The sequence below is a fragment of the Eleutherodactylus coqui genome, chromosome 11, assembly GCF_035609145.1.
Source record: "Eleutherodactylus coqui strain aEleCoq1 chromosome 11, aEleCoq1.hap1, whole genome shotgun sequence".
Lineage (NCBI taxonomy): Eukaryota > Metazoa > Chordata > Amphibia > Anura > Eleutherodactylidae > Eleutherodactylus > Eleutherodactylus coqui.
The window spans coordinates 21,195,791-21,213,878 of record NC_089847.1 but is presented as its reverse complement, the minus strand read 5'-3'; the positions used below and the strand labels follow the sequence as shown (position 1 = coordinate 21,213,878).

Genomic DNA, 18,088 nt, shown 5'->3' with positions numbered 1-18,088 from the left:
ACAAAAGTTATGCAATACATTATATATACCCAAAAATGATGCCATCAAAAAGTACAACTTGTCCTGCAAAAAACAAGCCCTCATATGGCTGTGTCAATGGAAAAATGAAAAAGTTATGGCTCTTGGAACTCGACTGCAAAATTAGTTGAAATTCAATGATTAGACCATTTAAAAAACCTGCCCTGGTGGGTACGACAGGGTCGTAGGAAACCCGCCACTCAAGGGGTTAAGGGTGCATTCACATGTAGCTGATGCGGTGCAGATTTCACCCTTTCAACACGGATTCATTTGTAAGATTGAAATCTGCTGCAGATCTGCATAAAATTTTGCACCAAACCAGCTACATGTGAACGCATCCTAACTCAAGACAATCTACCTCATCAAGGCCGCAAACACCCCACTACATGACAAACATTACAGAACCCACATCCCTGTACTACTGGCAGAGCCTCCAAATCAGACACTTTCTTCTTTCTTTGCCCCCCGCCAAAGCAATGACTCCCTTCGAACAACTCTGCAGTGGGTCTGGTCCGTCTCGTCACACCTGCTCATGCATATATAACATACTAACTACGCATGTAGAGACTCTACCCCCTCCATATATCCTCACATGGGAAAGAGATCTGTCGCTATCGTTTACACCAGAACATTAGCTAAAATCTACTCCTTTACACATAAATCCTCCATCTCTACTAAGATTCAGGAAACTGGATTCAAAATTCTCTGACAGTGGTACAGGGTGCCCTCTCATCTATATAAAATGATACCATCTGCTTCTCTGCTTTGTTGGAGATGCGGAACAGATCAGGGAACTATACTTCATATATTCTGGGAGTGCCCGGTGTTGTCGGGTTTCTGGTCAGAGGTATGGCACATTATCTCAAAATTTACGGACTTTGCTCTTCCAAAATCACTCACATTCTTCCTCCTGCACCTTAGTGACATCCCCCCATACTTCTATAGGAGCTCTGTGGTCAGACATCTGGTTAATGCAGCTAGGGCATGCATTCCGAAGCTATGGCGACAAGCTTCCCCTCCCTCTATCTCGATCTGGTTTCACGTGATCCACAAGACGATGGAGATGGAAGAACTTACAGCATCTATCAAAGACTTGCTGGATAAGTTTTCCAAAAACATGGCACTACTGGATTGAGATCCTAAATTCTCTGGGATATAGAAATCAAATTGGTCAAAGTTCCCCCGACCCAATTTTCAGGTTCCTTGTATCGGTTACCTGGACCTGGTGCTCCCATACCCCTCTCCCCAAAAACTCTATTGTTTTCTTTTCACACTACCTTTGCGGCTCCCACTCTTCCTCCTCCCTCCATGGTATAGTCCTTAAGCAGTGAAATATTCTAAAGCGCGGTCTTAAAAAATAACTAGTAATTATCCTCCTGTGCTACCATTGTGATGTCATCAACTGCCTTATGGAAGAAACCAGAACATCATGTTGTTGCATGCTGAATATTTGGACATGTTGGAGAACGTTCCTTAAGATGGTTGATGACATCACAATGGCCGTCGTGACATCAGAATGGCAGGTAGCGGAATATTCTTTTGCACATCTAATAACCATTGCATTCACTTGCTGCAGCCAGCAGATTGCAAGTGGGAGAAACAATCTGCGCATTTCTATATCTTCTACATATTTGCCTTTGTGATACAATAAAGGCAAAAAAGAAGAGAAATTGTTAGCAGTAAGAAGCAGATAAGATCGAGGAGATACCTAAAACAAAAAAGAATTGTGAAGATGACGGCCAGCAAAAGCCAAGTGAAGCTTAGAAACAAAAAAATGAACGGTTCTAAGCACGCCTGCGAAATATAGAGGAGGAAAAGGAGGACAATTTGGAAGAAAACCAAATCCAGGCTGATGACCAGGAGACAGAACTGATGCCAGACAGCGTTGTGGGACAAAAAGTACAAGCAGAATATCATCATCTTCATGACCTGATCCGCAGCCTAGAAGATCTGTGCGTCCAAGTACCCTGCTAGTCAGCAGGAAATACTGGCAGCGTATGATCGCATTCACGACCTGATCCAGAGTACATCCAGTACTATGGTGGTCAGCATGAAGAACGACATAACGGAGAAGAAGAGCTGGAGAGTAAAGGAGGAGATAATGAAGATGTAAACCTCAAGTAGTCCTGTTTCGGTGTATGCAAGCTAGCATAAAAGTCTGGGTGGGATTCCCCTATTTCAGTGGGTGTGGATGTTTAAGCTAAATCCTGTTTCGGTGTATGTATGCATTACATAGCATTACATCCTGCTGCGATCGGACAGGCATTCTATCAAGCCACCCCGCGGGCGATCGGATGAATGGCGTAGTAGCGCATAAAGGACAAACAGACACACACGCATACAGACATACATTCAATTTTATATATATATAGATCAATGCTCGTGCCAAATTTCACGTTTCTATGACACTGGAAAGTGAGAAAAATACATTCCGTACGTAAAATTTTGACGCTAATTCTTTTGCGCATAGAATTGAATAATTGAGTTGGCACCTGTTAGTTTTTCCTATTTATGACATATTCAATGCCCATGCCAAATTTTAAGTTTCTATGTGAGAAAATTAGATTCCGTGCGTAAAATTTGGACGCTAATTCTTTTGCGCATAGAATTGAATAATCGAGTTGGGACCCATTAGCTTTTCCTATTTATGACATAATCAATGCCAGTGCCAAATTTCGAGTTTCTATGACATCAGAAAGTGAAAGAATTAGATTCCGTACGTAAAATTTGGATGCTAATTCTTTTGCGCATAGAATTGAATAATCAAGTTGGGACCCGTTAACTTTTCCTATTTATGACATATTCAATGCCCGCGCCAAGTTTTAAGTTTCTATGACATTGGGAAGTGAGAGATTTAGATTATGTACGTTAAATTTTGACGCCAATTCTTTTGCGCTAGAATTGAATAATCGAGTTGGGACCATATTACTTTTCCTATTTTGGAGATAATCTATCCTCTTGCCAAAATTCATGTTTCTACGACATCGGGAAGTTGGAGAACTTTTGGCGAGTCAGTCAGTGAGTGAGTCAGTCCGGGAGTCAGTGAGTGAGTCAGTGAGGGCTTTCAGCTTTATATATATATATAGATAGATATAGATATATACATATATTCACATACATGTACATGGTGGGCAAGTTGGAGCATGTTCCTCAAGACAGATGATGACATCACAATTGCAGATGACATCACAATTGCAGATGACATCACAATAGTAGTCCATTAGGTGACATCACAATGAAAGTTGATGACATCACAATGGCACAAGGCTTCTTATACCAGTGCACGGGTTAGAATCCTTGCATTCACTTGCTGCAGCTAGCAGAGAATAAGTGAGAGCGACTATCCTTTTGGATTTCTATATTTTCTATATTTTTGCCTTTGTGATATAATGAAGGCAAAAAAGAAGACAAACCATTTACAGGAAGAAGCTGATAAGATCGAGCACATTCCTGAAGAGAAGAACGGTGGCCGTAAAGGCCAGAATGAGCCAATTAAAGCTAAGAAACCAAAAAAGAACTGGTTTTTAGCACGCCTACAAAAAACCTGGGCAAGGATTACTGGGTGTATGAGGAGCTGCTGCACTTGCATCCAAGTAGAGAGAAGTGCCGAAGAACTCCCAGGACCCAGTGGAATAACAATGGAGGAAGTCCCAAGTCCCAGCGGGATAAATATGGAGAAGAAACTTCCAGGATCCAGAGATATAAACATGGAAGAACTCCCAAATCCTGTCGGGATCAATATGGAGGAGGAACTTCCAGGATCCAGAGACATAAACATGGAGGAACTCTTAGATCCCAGCAGGATCAATATGGAAGAGGAACTCCCTGGGCCCAGTGGGATCAACATAGAGTACAGCAAAGGTAGGATATCATGTACCTTCTCATATAATACAAGGTTATGCTTTTAGTTACAGACCCCCATTATAACTGCCAATCACAAATTAATGGATATCTTTGGCGAGTTCTGTATATTCAAAAAACAAATAGTTGCCAGGGGTAATTTTGTACAGCTAGGGCCCCACAGTGGTAACAATCCTTGTTGTGGAATTTAGTTTTTATATATATTTTTTTAAGGATAAATTTGAATATTTTGTTAAGAAATAGAGCTGTGGTTTGGGGCTTGTCCGGATATACATCATTATTTTAATATCTTAGTAACATTGCATATACATGGACTTATACCAAAGTGGGTGATGTAGAGTGGGTACAATACAGCTTATTTATGTAGTATTATATGGCAACCATTCAGATACATGGCTGCCCAGGAATATTTGGATCCATCAGGGCATGAGATGCTTTTACAAGGGAACCACGCTTGATGCCCTAATATAAGATATGAATAGGAGTTGTTTTCTAAAAGCATCCCCTTGAAATATAAGTACTTGGGTGAGGTGGTCTTCTCTCAAGTTCTCAAAACATGTATTCCATCATTCATTAGTTATATCATCTTTATCATTCATAATATATAAAATAGGTTTCAGGTTTTAACATTTGACATCTTATCCTATTTCTGTAGATATATTCTTTATAGCTAAAGCGTCCACTGAAGTAAAGGAAGAACATGTGGAGGAAGATCAAAACATCAAGACTGCTGACAACAAGGAGGCAGAAGTGGTGGAGACAGACAGTTTGGTGGAAAAGGAAATAGAAGCAGAATACCGCCTTCTTGACCTGATCCACAGCCAGGAAGATCTGCACATCCAATACTATACTAGTCAGCAGGAAATACTGGCAGAGTATGATCATATTCAGGGCCAGATTCAGATCACAGAAGATCTGCACATTCAGGACTACGATGCAGATGATGAAGAACAGGATGGAGAAGAAGAACTGGAGTGTAAAGTAGAAGATGATGTAAAAGTAAAAATCCAGGAATATGGAGAGGATGGACTGGAGAAGGCAGACAGCACCAAAGAAAGCCAAAGAGCTTCTGGTGAAATGCCAGGGCCTAGTCACATCAGCAATACAGGTAGGAGATCGGGAAGTAACTGGGAATGTTCATGGGAACTTTTTATAAGCTTTTCAGATCATATGGTCTACAACCATAGAAACACATATGTCTGTGCAAGAGCTCCAAATACAAGATGGTATTTATGTCTTTAGAGTTTTAAACGTTAGTGAATATAATGTAGGTAGTATGTTTCATGATCTGACTACGTATGAATATGTGTTGCTGTGCGATAGTAATGAAGACTCATAATCATTTCACATATTAACACGTGTGCATTTGTTTCCTACAAACAGACAACGAATCATCTAAAAGCAAGAAAAACGACAAAAAGGGGGAAGAGAAAGAAGAGTGTAGATCTCAGCAGAGGTCAAGCAGTAAGAGCAGTTCTCTAGACCATGAGGCACTAGAGGAGCTCTACAAATCAATCAGAGCCTCTCAGAGTGGCAGTAGTGCCAACTGTTCTGATTCCTCCTCACTAGATTATGAAGCACTAGAAGAGCTCTACAAACCAATCATAGCCTCTCAGAGCGGCGGCAGAGACGACAGATCTGATTCCTCCTCGCTAGACGATGAGGCACTAGAGGAGATCTACAAATCAATCAGAGCCTCTCAGAGTGGCGGTAGTGCCGACAGATCTGATTCCTCCTCGCTAGACGATGAGGCACTAGAGGAGCTCTACAAATTAATTAGAGCCTCTCAGAGTGGCAGTAGTGCCGACAGATCTGATTCCTCCTCGCTAGACGATGAGGCACTAGAGGAGCTCTACAAATTAATTAGAGCCTCTGAGAGCGGCAGTAGCCATGATGAGGAACTCTACACAAGCGACATCTGCTTAGAGAAACTCGAGCAACCTGACAAAGAAAGATCTGACACAGTACCCCTAACATTACAGTCTTTTACATTCCATCAGAAACTGGGAGAAGGAGGCTTTGGAGAAGTCTTGTTGGCAAGTGATATCATCCGCAAAGAATGTGTTGCCCTTAAAGTGTCAAACAAATGTTTGTTCACGGAGCATGGGCACAGTTTTGTAGAGAGAGATATCTTAGAACTATCCCACGAGAGCCCGTTCCTGATTCATGGCCTGGCCGCCTTCCACACAGAAAAATGTGTCTACTATGTATTGGAATTGGCCATCAGAGGGGACCTGTTTGATTTTCTACACAAGAACTTTCCTCTTGATACCCCCACAATACAATTTATTATGGCAGAAGTGATCTGTGGCACTCAGTTCCTACACAAGAAAAACATCATACACCGGGACCTGAAGCCAGCAAACATCCTTCTGACTGTAGACGGCCATATCAAAATAACGGACTTTGGCTTTGCTGTAATGGGTGTGTATGAGAGGATCAAAGAAAGCCTTAAAGGTACACCAGGATATTTTTCCCCAGAAATGATCATGGGCAAAGAACATGGACGAGGGGCAGATTATTTTGCCATAGGTGTGATTCTGTATAACCTGTTCACAAAAAAGGAGGCTTTTCCTGGAGATAATCCCATGGACATTATGTTGTTCACCATCGAGTTTAATCCACTCTACCCAGAGTATCTGACTCCTGTCAAAGTGGCCATCTTAGAAGAGCTGCTGTGTAAAGATCAGGACTATCGCCTAGGAGTAAGAGGAGACATCAAGAAGCATCAATTTTTTTCTGGCATCAATTGGGAAGATGTGGAAGCCAGAAGAATGGAACCACCAGCAATCATGACAGCAGCTTCTGTTGACGTGAATACGGATCAAACTCTGGACTACATGGAAATGCCAAACAGTATAAGACCTGAAGACCAGAAAATATTCACAGCATTCAGCTTTGTATGTCCAGATTGGTCACAACAATATCATCCCGTCAACAATGAAGCCATTCATTAATGAAGAAAGCTGAGTGGTCAACAAGCAAAGCTGGTGGACGACCTACTCAGCTTCCATCATATCTTCATGATCTCTTCATAACATTAAACCACACTTTTTCTATATACCGGACCAGACGACCCTATAGAATATCCACCACTTAACATCCACGTAGATTCGAGCTCCGACAACCCAGGGAATCATTCTGATTGCCATATTTGGGGTCAGGGAGGAATTTTTTCCCCTAATATGAGGGCAAACCAACAATCCTCAGGGGGTTTTCGCCTCCCTCTGGGTTAACATAGTAAGTAATTACAGGTTGAAATCAAAAATTTATTTTTTTTATTTATTTTTTAAAAGACTTCTTTCAACCTTACTTGCTTGCTATGTATTACAGGTTGAAATCAAAAATTTATTTTTTTTATTTATTTTTTAAAAGACTTCTTTCAACCTTACTTGCTTGCTATGTATTACAGGTTGAAATCAAAAATTTATTTTTTTTATTTATTTTTTAAAAGACTTCTTTCAACCTTACTTGCTTGCTATGTAAGCATCTGGAAATCTCATCTACAAAGTGGTGATGACAACGGAAGGAAGCTGCTAAGAAGGAAAAAAGCAGCTCCTTCACCCATTGGACTTGACAAACAGAAGGCCCAAAGGATGAATGTGGCGTGTTGTAGGAATCCTGGAAAGTGTCACCTATGTGTGATCTGCACCTGGATTTCCAAAAACACCACAAGAGTAAGCCAAGGCCTGAAGAGCAGAATCAATATAATCTGCTCCTTTCTGTTCACTGTATGATAAAAACATCTTTCATGCATTAATAAATGTATAAAAACATCTATACAAAATATCTATATTTTCATTATTCCCACATATAGTACATTATGTTTGGTTGGATTGGTACCAGGGAGAGTTAGAATATAAAGGAAAGAGAGGCAGCGGGTTAAAAAAAAAAAAACAATGGCAGAATTAATGTGTTTTCTCTCTCTGCTTTCAAAGGAAAAGAAAATAATAAAAGTTTTACAATACATTATATGCACCCAAAAATGGTACAAATAAAAATTTCAGTTTGCCACACAAAAAACAAGCCCTCATATGGCCATGATGACGGAAAAATAAAAAAGTTGTGGCTTTTGAAAAGTGAAGTTGGAAAATCCCCCCAAAATGGTTGAATCCTCGTGGCCAAAATAGGCCGTGTCCTGAAGGGGCTGTCCAGAATTAGAAAGACATAGCTGCTTTCTTCCAAAAGCAATGTCACAACTCACAAAGTCCCATTCACTGTAATGGAGCTTAACTGCAATACCAGGCAATATCCATGGTCAGCTGTGGCGTTGTTTCCGGAACAGAGCAGCCATGTTTTTCTGGACAACTTTTTTAAACAATTACCTAACCTTTGAGAAGAAATCTCTATGGGCTTAATCACACAGCGCAGCCAAATTTTGTCAATTGTTTAGACAGGGTGATACGATTGTCAGTGTGAATACACCCTAGAATGAGAACTTCAAGTAAAGCAAATGCGCGAATGTAAATTACAACTCACCTCAACTGCCAGGGTCACATTATCCTTCTCATTAATTCTATCTTCATATGCCAGTAACAATGGAGACAAATATTTCATATCCAGCTGCAAAAAATACATGAGTTACTAAAAGCTAATTGATGGATTAAAACGCGCCAAATCTTACTTTTCGTGTCAGCCACCTGCTAAAATATGGAGTTAAAGGGAACCTGTCATCACTTATAAGCAGCATAGAAAGTCCAGCTGAGGTACAGGTGCAGGCAGCGGGCGCATGCACACTCTTCTTTATTGGTGTGCGCACGCACTGACCGCAGAGTTCGATGCGCAGACCGAGTGCCAGTTTCCAGGGTTGACAGCGAGGGAACCGAGAGCCGGGTAAATACAAAAAGCACATTCCTGGACCTCCGCCCTGACCTGCAAGCCAATAAACTTAGTTTATGGTGCTTATAATTGATGACACGTTCCCTTTAGTACAAGCCTCTGGTCCTGGGACAAAATACCTCTTGTTGTCGTTCTCCGCCAATTCCACATCTCGCTTTCAGTTAATCTTCTCACTACCTAATGCACACTGTATGCTACTCTCTGATTGGCCAGTACCAATCACATAAGCAGCACTGACCAGTCAGACAGCAGGTGTAGTGAATCGGTAGGCCAATGCCGGCAATCTCCTGCTTCTAAGTCTCCTGCTTTGTTTACAGGTTGCTATAGAGACCATCGGCTTGTCAGAAGCAAGCCGACTGTCTCTGTGGCAGGGAGAGCTGGTGCTTGGGTGTCAGAGGACAAGCAGGCACCAGCTCTTACAGCAGAGATCAGAGAAAACCTCTGATCTCTGCTGTGTTAACCCTTTACATGCTGCAGTCTATGTGACTGCAGCATGTAAAGGGCTGTCACTGCAGCATGTAAAGGGCTGTCACCATCAGACCCCCGGAAAGTGATCAGGGGGTCCTGATGGGTCCCTGTGGAAGTCCCCTAAAGGGACAAAAATTTAAAAAAAAGTTAAAAAAAAAAACAAAAGTGAAAAAATTATAAAAAAAATAAAAATAAAAACACTTGTCTCCCTTTACTTTGTAAAAAATGTAAAATAAAATCACACATGTGGTATCCCTGCGTCGTAATGACCCAGAGAAGGAAGTTGGTACATTATTTAACCCCTTAATGACATGGCCCCTTTTTTCTTTTTTCCCCATTTCTTTTTTCCTCCCCGAAACATAAAAACTGTATAAACTTGCTATCGCCAGAATGGTGCTGACTCAGAGAATAATGATATCACATTATTTATTCTGCATGTTGAACGCCGTACAAATGAAATCCAAAAAAGGAATGGCAGAATTTATTTTTTTCCCCCAATCTCCCTACAAATGTTTTTACAAAAGTTATGCAATACATTATATATACCCAAAAATGATGCCATCAAAAAGTACAACTTGTCCTGCAAAAAACAAGCCCTCATATGGCTGTGTCAATGGAAAAATGAAAAAGTTATGGCTCTTGGAACTCGACTGCAAAATTAGTTGAAATTCAATGATTAGACCATTTAAAAAACCTGCCCTGGTGGGTACGACAGGGTCGTAGGAAACCCGCCACTCAAGGGGTTAAGGGTGCATTCACATGTAGCTGATGCGGTGCAGATTTCACCCTTTCAACACGGATTCATTTGTAAGATTGAAATCTGCTGCAGATCTGCATAAAATTTTGCACCAAACCAGCTACATGTGAACGCATCCTAACTCAAGACAATCTACCTCATCAAGGCCGCAAACACCCCACTACATGACAAACATTACAGAACCCACATCCCTGTACTACTGGCAGAGCCTCCAAATCAGACACTTTCTTCTTTCTTTGCCCCCCGCCAAAGCAATGACTCCCTTCGAACAACTCTGCAGTGGGTCTGGTCCGTCTCGTCACACCTGCTCATGCATATATAACATACTAACTACGCATGTAGAGACTCTACCCCCTCCATATATCCTCACATGGGAAAGAGATCTGTCGCTATCGTTTACACCAGAACATTAGCTAAAATCTACTCCTTTACACATAAATCCTCCATCTCTACTAAGATTCAGGAAACTGGATTCAAAATTCTCTGACAGTGGTACAGGGTGCCCTCTCATCTATATAAAATGATACCATCTGCTTCTCTGCTTTGTTGGAGATGCGGAACAGATCAGGGAACTATACTTCATATATTCTGGGAGTGCCCGGTGTTGTCGGGTTTCTGGTCAGAGGTATGGCACATTATCTCAAAATTTACGGACTTTGCTCTTCCAAAATCACTCACATTCTTCCTCCTGCACCTTAGTGACATCCCCCCATACTTCTATAGGAGCTCTGTGGTCAGACATCTGGTTAATGCAGCTAGGGCATGCATTCCGAAGCTATGGCGACAAGCTTCCCCTCCCTCTATCTCGATCTGGTTTCACGTGATCCACAAGACGATGGAGATGGAAGAACTTACAGCATCTATCAAAGACTTGCTGGATAAGTTTTCCAAAAACATGGCACTACTGGATTGAGATCCTAAATTCTCTGGGATATAGAAATCAAATTGGTCAAAGTTCCCCCGACCCAATTTTCAGGTTCCTTGTATCGGTTACCTGGACCTGGTGCTCCCATACCCCTCTCCCCAAAAACTCTATTGTTTTCTTTTCACACTACCTTTGCGGCTCCCACTCTTCCTCCTCCCTCCATGGTATAGTCCTTAAGCAGTGAAATATTCTAAAGCGCGGTCTTAAAAAATAACTAGTAATTATCCTCCTGTGCTACCATTGTGATGTCATCAACTGCCTTATGGAAGAAACCAGAACATCATGTTGTTGCATGCTGAATATTTGGACATGTTGGAGAACGTTCCTTAAGATGGTTGATGACATCACAATGGCCGTCGTGACATCAGAATGGCAGGTAGCGGAATATTCTTTTGCACATCTAATAACCATTGCATTCACTTGCTGCAGCCAGCAGATTGCAAGTGGGAGAAACAATCTGCGCATTTCTATATCTTCTACATATTTGCCTTTGTGATACAATAAAGGCAAAAAAGAAGAGAAATTGTTAGCAGTAAGAAGCAGATAAGATCGAGGAGATACCTAAAACAAAAAAGAATTGTGAAGATGACGGCCAGCAAAAGCCAAGTGAAGCTTAGAAACAAAAAAATGAACGGTTCTAAGCACGCCTGCGAAATATAGAGGAGGAAAAGGAGGACAATTTGGAAGAAAACCAAATCCAGGCTGATGACCAGGAGACAGAACTGATGCCAGACAGCGTTGTGGGACAAAAAGTACAAGCAGAATATCATCATCTTCATGACCTGATCCGCAGCCTAGAAGATCTGTGCGTCCAAGTACCCTGCTAGTCAGCAGGAAATACTGGCAGCGTATGATCGCATTCACGACCTGATCCAGAGTACATCCAGTACTATGGTGGTCAGCATGAAGAACGACATAACGGAGAAGAAGAGCTGGAGAGTAAAGGAGGAGATAATGAAGATGTAAACCTCAAGTAGTCCTGTTTCGGTGTATGCAAGCTAGCATAAAAGTCTGGGTGGGATTCCCCTATTTCAGTGGGTGTGGATGTTTAAGCTAAATCCTGTTTCGGTGTATGTATGCATTACATAGCATTACATCCTGCTGCGATCGGACAGGCATTCTATCAAGCCACCCCGCGGGCGATCGGATGAATGGCGTAGTAGCGCATAAAGGACAAACAGACACACACGCATACAGACATACATTCAATTTTATATATATATAGATCAATGCTCGTGCCAAATTTCACGTTTCTATGACACTGGAAAGTGAGAAAAATACATTCCGTACGTAAAATTTTGACGCTAATTCTTTTGCGCATAGAATTGAATAATTGAGTTGGCACCTGTTAGTTTTTCCTATTTATGACATATTCAATGCCCATGCCAAATTTTAAGTTTCTATGTGAGAAAATTAGATTCTGTGCGTAAAATTTGGACGCTAATTCTTTTGCGCATAGAATTGAATAATCGAGTTGGGACCCATTAGCTTTTCCTATTTATGACATAATCAATGCCAGTGCCAAATTTCGAGTTTCTATGACATCAGAAAGTGAAAGAATTAGATTCCGTACGTAAAATTTGAATGCTAATTGTTTTGCGCATAGAATTGAATAATCAAGTTGGGACCCGTTAACTTTTCCTATTTATGACATATTCAATGCCCGCGCCAAGTTTTAAGTTTCTATGACATTGGGAAGTGAGAGATTTAGATTATGTACGTTAAATTTTGACGCCAATTCTTTTGCGCTAGAATTGAATAATCGAGTTGGGACCATATTACTTTTCCTATTTTGGAGATAATCTATCCTCTTGCCAAAATTCATGTTTCTACGACATCGGGAAGTTGGAGAACTTTTGGCGAGTCAGTCAGTGAGTGAGTCAGTCCGGGAGTCAGTGAGTGAGTCAGTGAGGGCTTTCAGCTTTATATATATACTAGCGTACCCGTCGCGCGTTGCTGCGAAGACAGACATACATTCGTTTTTATATATCTAGATGACGGCAGCAGCGACCACTGAGGTTTTGTAGGCCGCTGCTTCCCCCTTGCAGGCTGAATAAAATAGCCGTTGTGTGGAACATCCAATTTATCCGGCTGCTGTGGCTTCTTGGGAAGATAGCCTAGTACATGTTTGCCCACTTCCAACTCCAATGGAGACTGACTGTAAATGGCTGGCGTGCTCTAGTATTTATGGTTCCAAGCTGTACGTGTCATTGCATACAGTCTGTCTATCTATCTATCTATCTATCTATCTGGGTTATTGCATACAGTCTATCTATCTATCTATCTATCTATCTATCTATCTATGACATCAGGAAATGAGAGAATTAGATTCCGTACGTAAAATTTGAACGCTAATTCTTTGGCGCTTTGAATTGAATAATCGAGTTGGGACCCATTAACTTTTCCTATTTATGACATAATCAATGCTCGAGCCAAATTTCAAGTTTCTATGACATTGGGAAATGAGAGAATTAAATTCCGTACATAAAATTTGGACGCTAATTCTTTTGCGCTTAGAATTGAATAATCGAGTTGGGATGAGACATAAGGCCTTGCCCATAAGCATTCCCCAACCTCCAAGAACTGAACCTACCTACCTGAATGAGATTTTGTAGGCCGCTGCTTCCCCCTTGCGGGCTGAATAAAATAGCCGTTGGGTGGAACATACAATTTATCCGGCTGCTGTGGCTTCTTAGGAAGATATCCTAGTACTTGTTTACCCACTTCCAACTCCAATGGTAATTGGCTGGCGTGCTCTAGTGGTTCCAAGCTGTACGTGTCATAATAGAGCCTTAATGACATCACAATGCAGCTTATGAGAACATGTTGGGGCATGTTCGCGCGTTGCTGCGAAGACAGACATACATACATACTACGTTTTTATATATCTAGATGACGGCAGCAGCGACCACTGAGGTTTACCGCTGGGGTATGTCACTCTTATTACTAATGGGGGGAGTGTCACTATTATTACTGCTGTGGGATGTCACTATTATCGCTGGGGTGAAGGTGTCACTATTACCGCTGGGGTATGTGTACATGTGGCAGAAATGGGCAGGGCTCTTTCAGAATAGACCGGGTGCAGATTTTGACTGCTTTTTAGATGCGGAAATGCTGCAGAATTTTCCACAGAAATCTCCGCTGAGCACATTCTGCAGTATTTCCGCGTCCAAAAAGCAGTCAGAATCTGCACCCGGTCTATTCTGAAACAGCCTTGTCCTTTTTAGAACGACGGGGGTAAAATCATACGTTGTGATAAGCCCCGCCCCCTGACGTGTTGGCACTTTGCGATACATAAGTGGGTTTTGGGTTGTAGTTTGGGCACTCGGTCCCTAAAAGGTTCGCCATCACTGGCCTAGTACATGTTTGCCCACTTCCAACTTCAATGGAGACTGACTGTAAATGGCTGGCGTGCTCTAGTATTTATGGTTTCAAGCTGTACGTGTCATTGCATACAGTCTATCTATCTATCTATCTATCTATCAGGGTTATTGCATACAGTCTATCTATCTATCTATCTATCTATCTATCTATCTATGACATCAGGAAATGAGAGAATTAGATTTTGTAGGCCGCCGCTTCCCCCTTGCGGGCTGAATAAAATAGCCGTTGGGTGGAACATCCAATTTATCCGGCTGCTGTGGCTTCTTAGGAAGATATCCTAGTACTTGTTTACCCACTTCCAACTCCAATGGTAATTGGCTGGCGTGCTCTAGTGGTTCCAAGCTGTACGTGTCATAATAGAGCCTTAATGACATCACAATGCAGCTTTATAGAACATGTTGGGGCATGTTCAAGGGCGTCCGATGTTGATGACATCAGTGATGACATCACAATAGCAGGTGGCTTACTTATTCGATCTACGTGGGGGGGGGGCGTAACTTTCGACGACGCTCGCGCGCCATTTATCGTAGGATATTTGTACTATGCCTATAATCTTCCCAGGAGTGTACTCAACAACTTCCCAAAGTTTCATGGCGATCGGATGAATGGTGTAGTAGCGCATAAAGGACAAACACGCACGCACGCACGCACGCACGCAGACATACATTCAATTTTATATATATAGATATAGATAGATATAGATATATACATATATTCACATACATGTACATGGTGGGCAAGTTGGAGCATGTTCCTCAAGACAGATGATGACATCACAATTGCAGATGACATCACAATAGTAGTCCATTAGGTGACATCACAATGAAAGTTGATGACATCACAATGGCACAAGGCTTCTTATACCAGTGCACGGGTTAGAATCCTTGCATTCACTTGCTGCAGCTAGCAGAGAATAAGTGAGAGCGACTATCCTTTTGGATTTCTATATTTTCTATATTTTTGCCTTTGTGATATAATGAAGGCAAAAAAGAAGACAAACCATTTACAGGAAGAAGCTGATAAGATCCAGCACATTCCTGAGGAGAAGAACGATGGCCGTAAAGGCCAGAATGAGCCAATTAAAGCTAAGAAACCAAAAAAGAACTGGTTTTTAGCACGCCTAAGAAAAACCTGGGCAAGGATTACTGGGTGTATGAGGAGCTGCTGCACTTGCATCCAAGTAGAGAGAAGTGCCGAAGAACTCCCACGACCCAGTGGAATAACAATGGAGGAAGTCCCAAGTCCCAGCGGGATAAATATGGAAGAGGAACTCCCTGGGCCCAGTAGGATCAACATAGAGAACAGCAAAGGTAGGATATCATGTACCTTCTCATATAATACAAGGGTATGCTTTTAGTTACAGCCCCCCATTATAACTGCCAATCACAAATTAATTGATATCTTTGTCGAGTTCTGTATATTCAAAAAACAAATAGCTGCCAGGGGTAGTTTTGTACAGCTATGGCCCCACGGTGGTAACAATCCTTGTGGTGGAATTTAGTTTTTATATATTTTTTTAAGGATAAATTTGAATATTTTGTAAAAAAAATAGAGCTATGGTTTGGGCTTGCCCGGATATACATCATTATTTTAATATCTTAGTAACATTGCAAATACATGGACTTATACCAAAGTGGGTGATGTAGAGTGGGCACAATACAGCTTATTTATGTAGTATTATATGGCAACCATTCAGATACATGGCTGCCCAGGAATATTTGGGTCCATCAGGGCATGAGATGCTTTTACAAGGGAACCACGCTTGATGCCCTAATATGAGATATGAATAGGAGTTGTTTTCTAAAAGCATCCCCTTGAAATATAAGTACTTGGGTGAGGTGGTCTTCTCTCAAGTTCTCAAAACATGTAATTCCATCATTCATTAGTTATATCATCTTTATCATTCATAATATATAAAGTAGGTTTCAGGTTTTAACATTTGACTTCTTATTCTATTTCTGTAGATATGTTCTTTATAGCTAAATCGTCAACTAAAGTAAAGGAAGAACATGTGGAGGAAGATCAAAACATCAAGACTGCTGACAACAAGGAGGCAGAAGTGGTGGAGACAGACAGTTTGGTGGAAAAGGAAATAGAAGCAGAATACTGCCTTCTTGACCTGATCCACAGCCAGAAAAATCTGCACATCCAATACTATGCTAGTCAGCAGGAAATACTGGCAGAGTATGATCATATTCATGGTCAGATTCAGATCACAGAAGATCTGCACATTCAGGAGTACGATGCAGAGGATGGGGAAGAAGAACTGGAGTGTAAAGTAGAAGATGATGCAATAGTAAAAATCCAGGAATATGGAGAGGATGGACTGGAGAAGGCAGAAAGCACCAAAGAAAGCCAAAGAGCTTCTGGTGAAATGCCAGGGCGCAGTCGCATCAGCAATACAGGTATGAGATCGGGAAGTAACTGGGAATGTTCATGGGAATTTTTTATATAAGCTCAGATCATATGGTCTACAACCATAGAAACACATAGGTCTGTGCAAGAGCTGCAAATACAAGATGGTATTTAGGTCTTTAGAGGTTTAAACATTAGTGAATATAATGTCGGTAGTATGTTTCATGATCTGACTACGTATGAATATGTGTTGCTGTGCGATAGTAATGAAGACTCTAATAATCATTTCACATATTAACACGTGTTCATTTGTTTCCTACAAACAGACAACAAATCATCTAAAAAGAAGAAAAACAATGACAAAAAGGGGGAAAAGAAAGAAGAGTGTAGATCTCAGCAGAGGTCAAGCAGTAAGAGCAGTTCTCTAGACCATGAGGCACTAGAGGAGCTCTACAAATCAATCAGAGCCTCTCAGAGTGGCAGTGGTGCCGACAGATCTGATTCCTCCTCGCTAGATGATGAAGCACTAGAGAAGCTCGACAAATCAATCATAGCCTCTCAGAGCGGCGGCAGAGACGACAGATCTGATTCCGCCTGGCTAGATGATGAAGCACTAGAGGAGCTCTACAAATCAATCATAGCCTCTCAGAGCGGCGGCAGAGGCGACGGATCTGATTCCGCCTGGCTAGATGATGAAGCACTAGAGGAGCTCTACAAATCAATCATAGCCACTCAGAGCGGCGGCAGAGACGACAGATCTGATTCCGCCTGGCTAAATGATGAAGCACTAGAGGAGCTCTACAAATCAATCATAGCCTCTGAGAGTGGCAGTAGCCATGATGAGGAACTCTACACAAGCGACATCTGCTTGGAGAAACTCGAGCAACCTGACAAGGAAAGATCTGACACAGTACCCCTAACATTACAGTCTTTTACATTCCATAAGAAACTGGGAGAAGGAGGTTTTGCAGAAGTCTTGGTGGCAAGTGATATCATCCGCAAAAAATGCGTTGCCCTTAAAGTGTCAAACAAATGTTTGTTCACGGAGCATGGGTACAGTTTTGTAGAGAGAGATATCTTGGAACTATCCCACGAGAGCCCGTTCCTGATTCACGGCCTGGCCGCCTTCCACACAGAAAAATGTGTCTACTATGTATTGGAATTGGCCACCAGAGGGGACCTGTTTGATTTTCTATTTAAAAACTTTCCTTTAGATACCCCCACAATACAATTTATTATGGCGGAAGTGATCTGTGGCACTCAGTTCCTACACAAGAAAAACATCATACACCGGGACCTGAAGCCAGCAAACATCCTTCTAACCGCAGATGGCCATATCAAAATAACGGACTTTGGCTTTGCTGTAATGGGTGTGTATGAGAGGATCAAAGAAAATCCTAAAGGTACACCAGGATATTTTCCCCCAGAAATGATCATGGGCAAAGAACATGGACGAGGGGCAGATTATTTTGCCATAGGTG

The 18,088-nt window shown here is 41.7% G+C and overlaps 1 protein-coding gene across 2 annotated transcripts in view; it reads right to left on the bottom strand.

Moving 5' to 3' along the window:
- The window catches only part of LOC136582827 (uncharacterized), a 219,436-nt gene that overhangs the window by 190,738 nt on the left and 10,610 nt on the right, over nucleotides 1–18,088 (bottom strand). For both annotated transcript variants that reach the window (XM_066584087.1, XM_066584088.1), the window contains one exon: nucleotides 8,359–8,442. In XM_066584087.1, coding sequence (XP_066440184.1) covers nucleotides 8,359–8,442 — 84 coding nt within the window. The remainder of the gene's footprint in view (nucleotides 1–8,358; nucleotides 8,443–18,088) is intronic.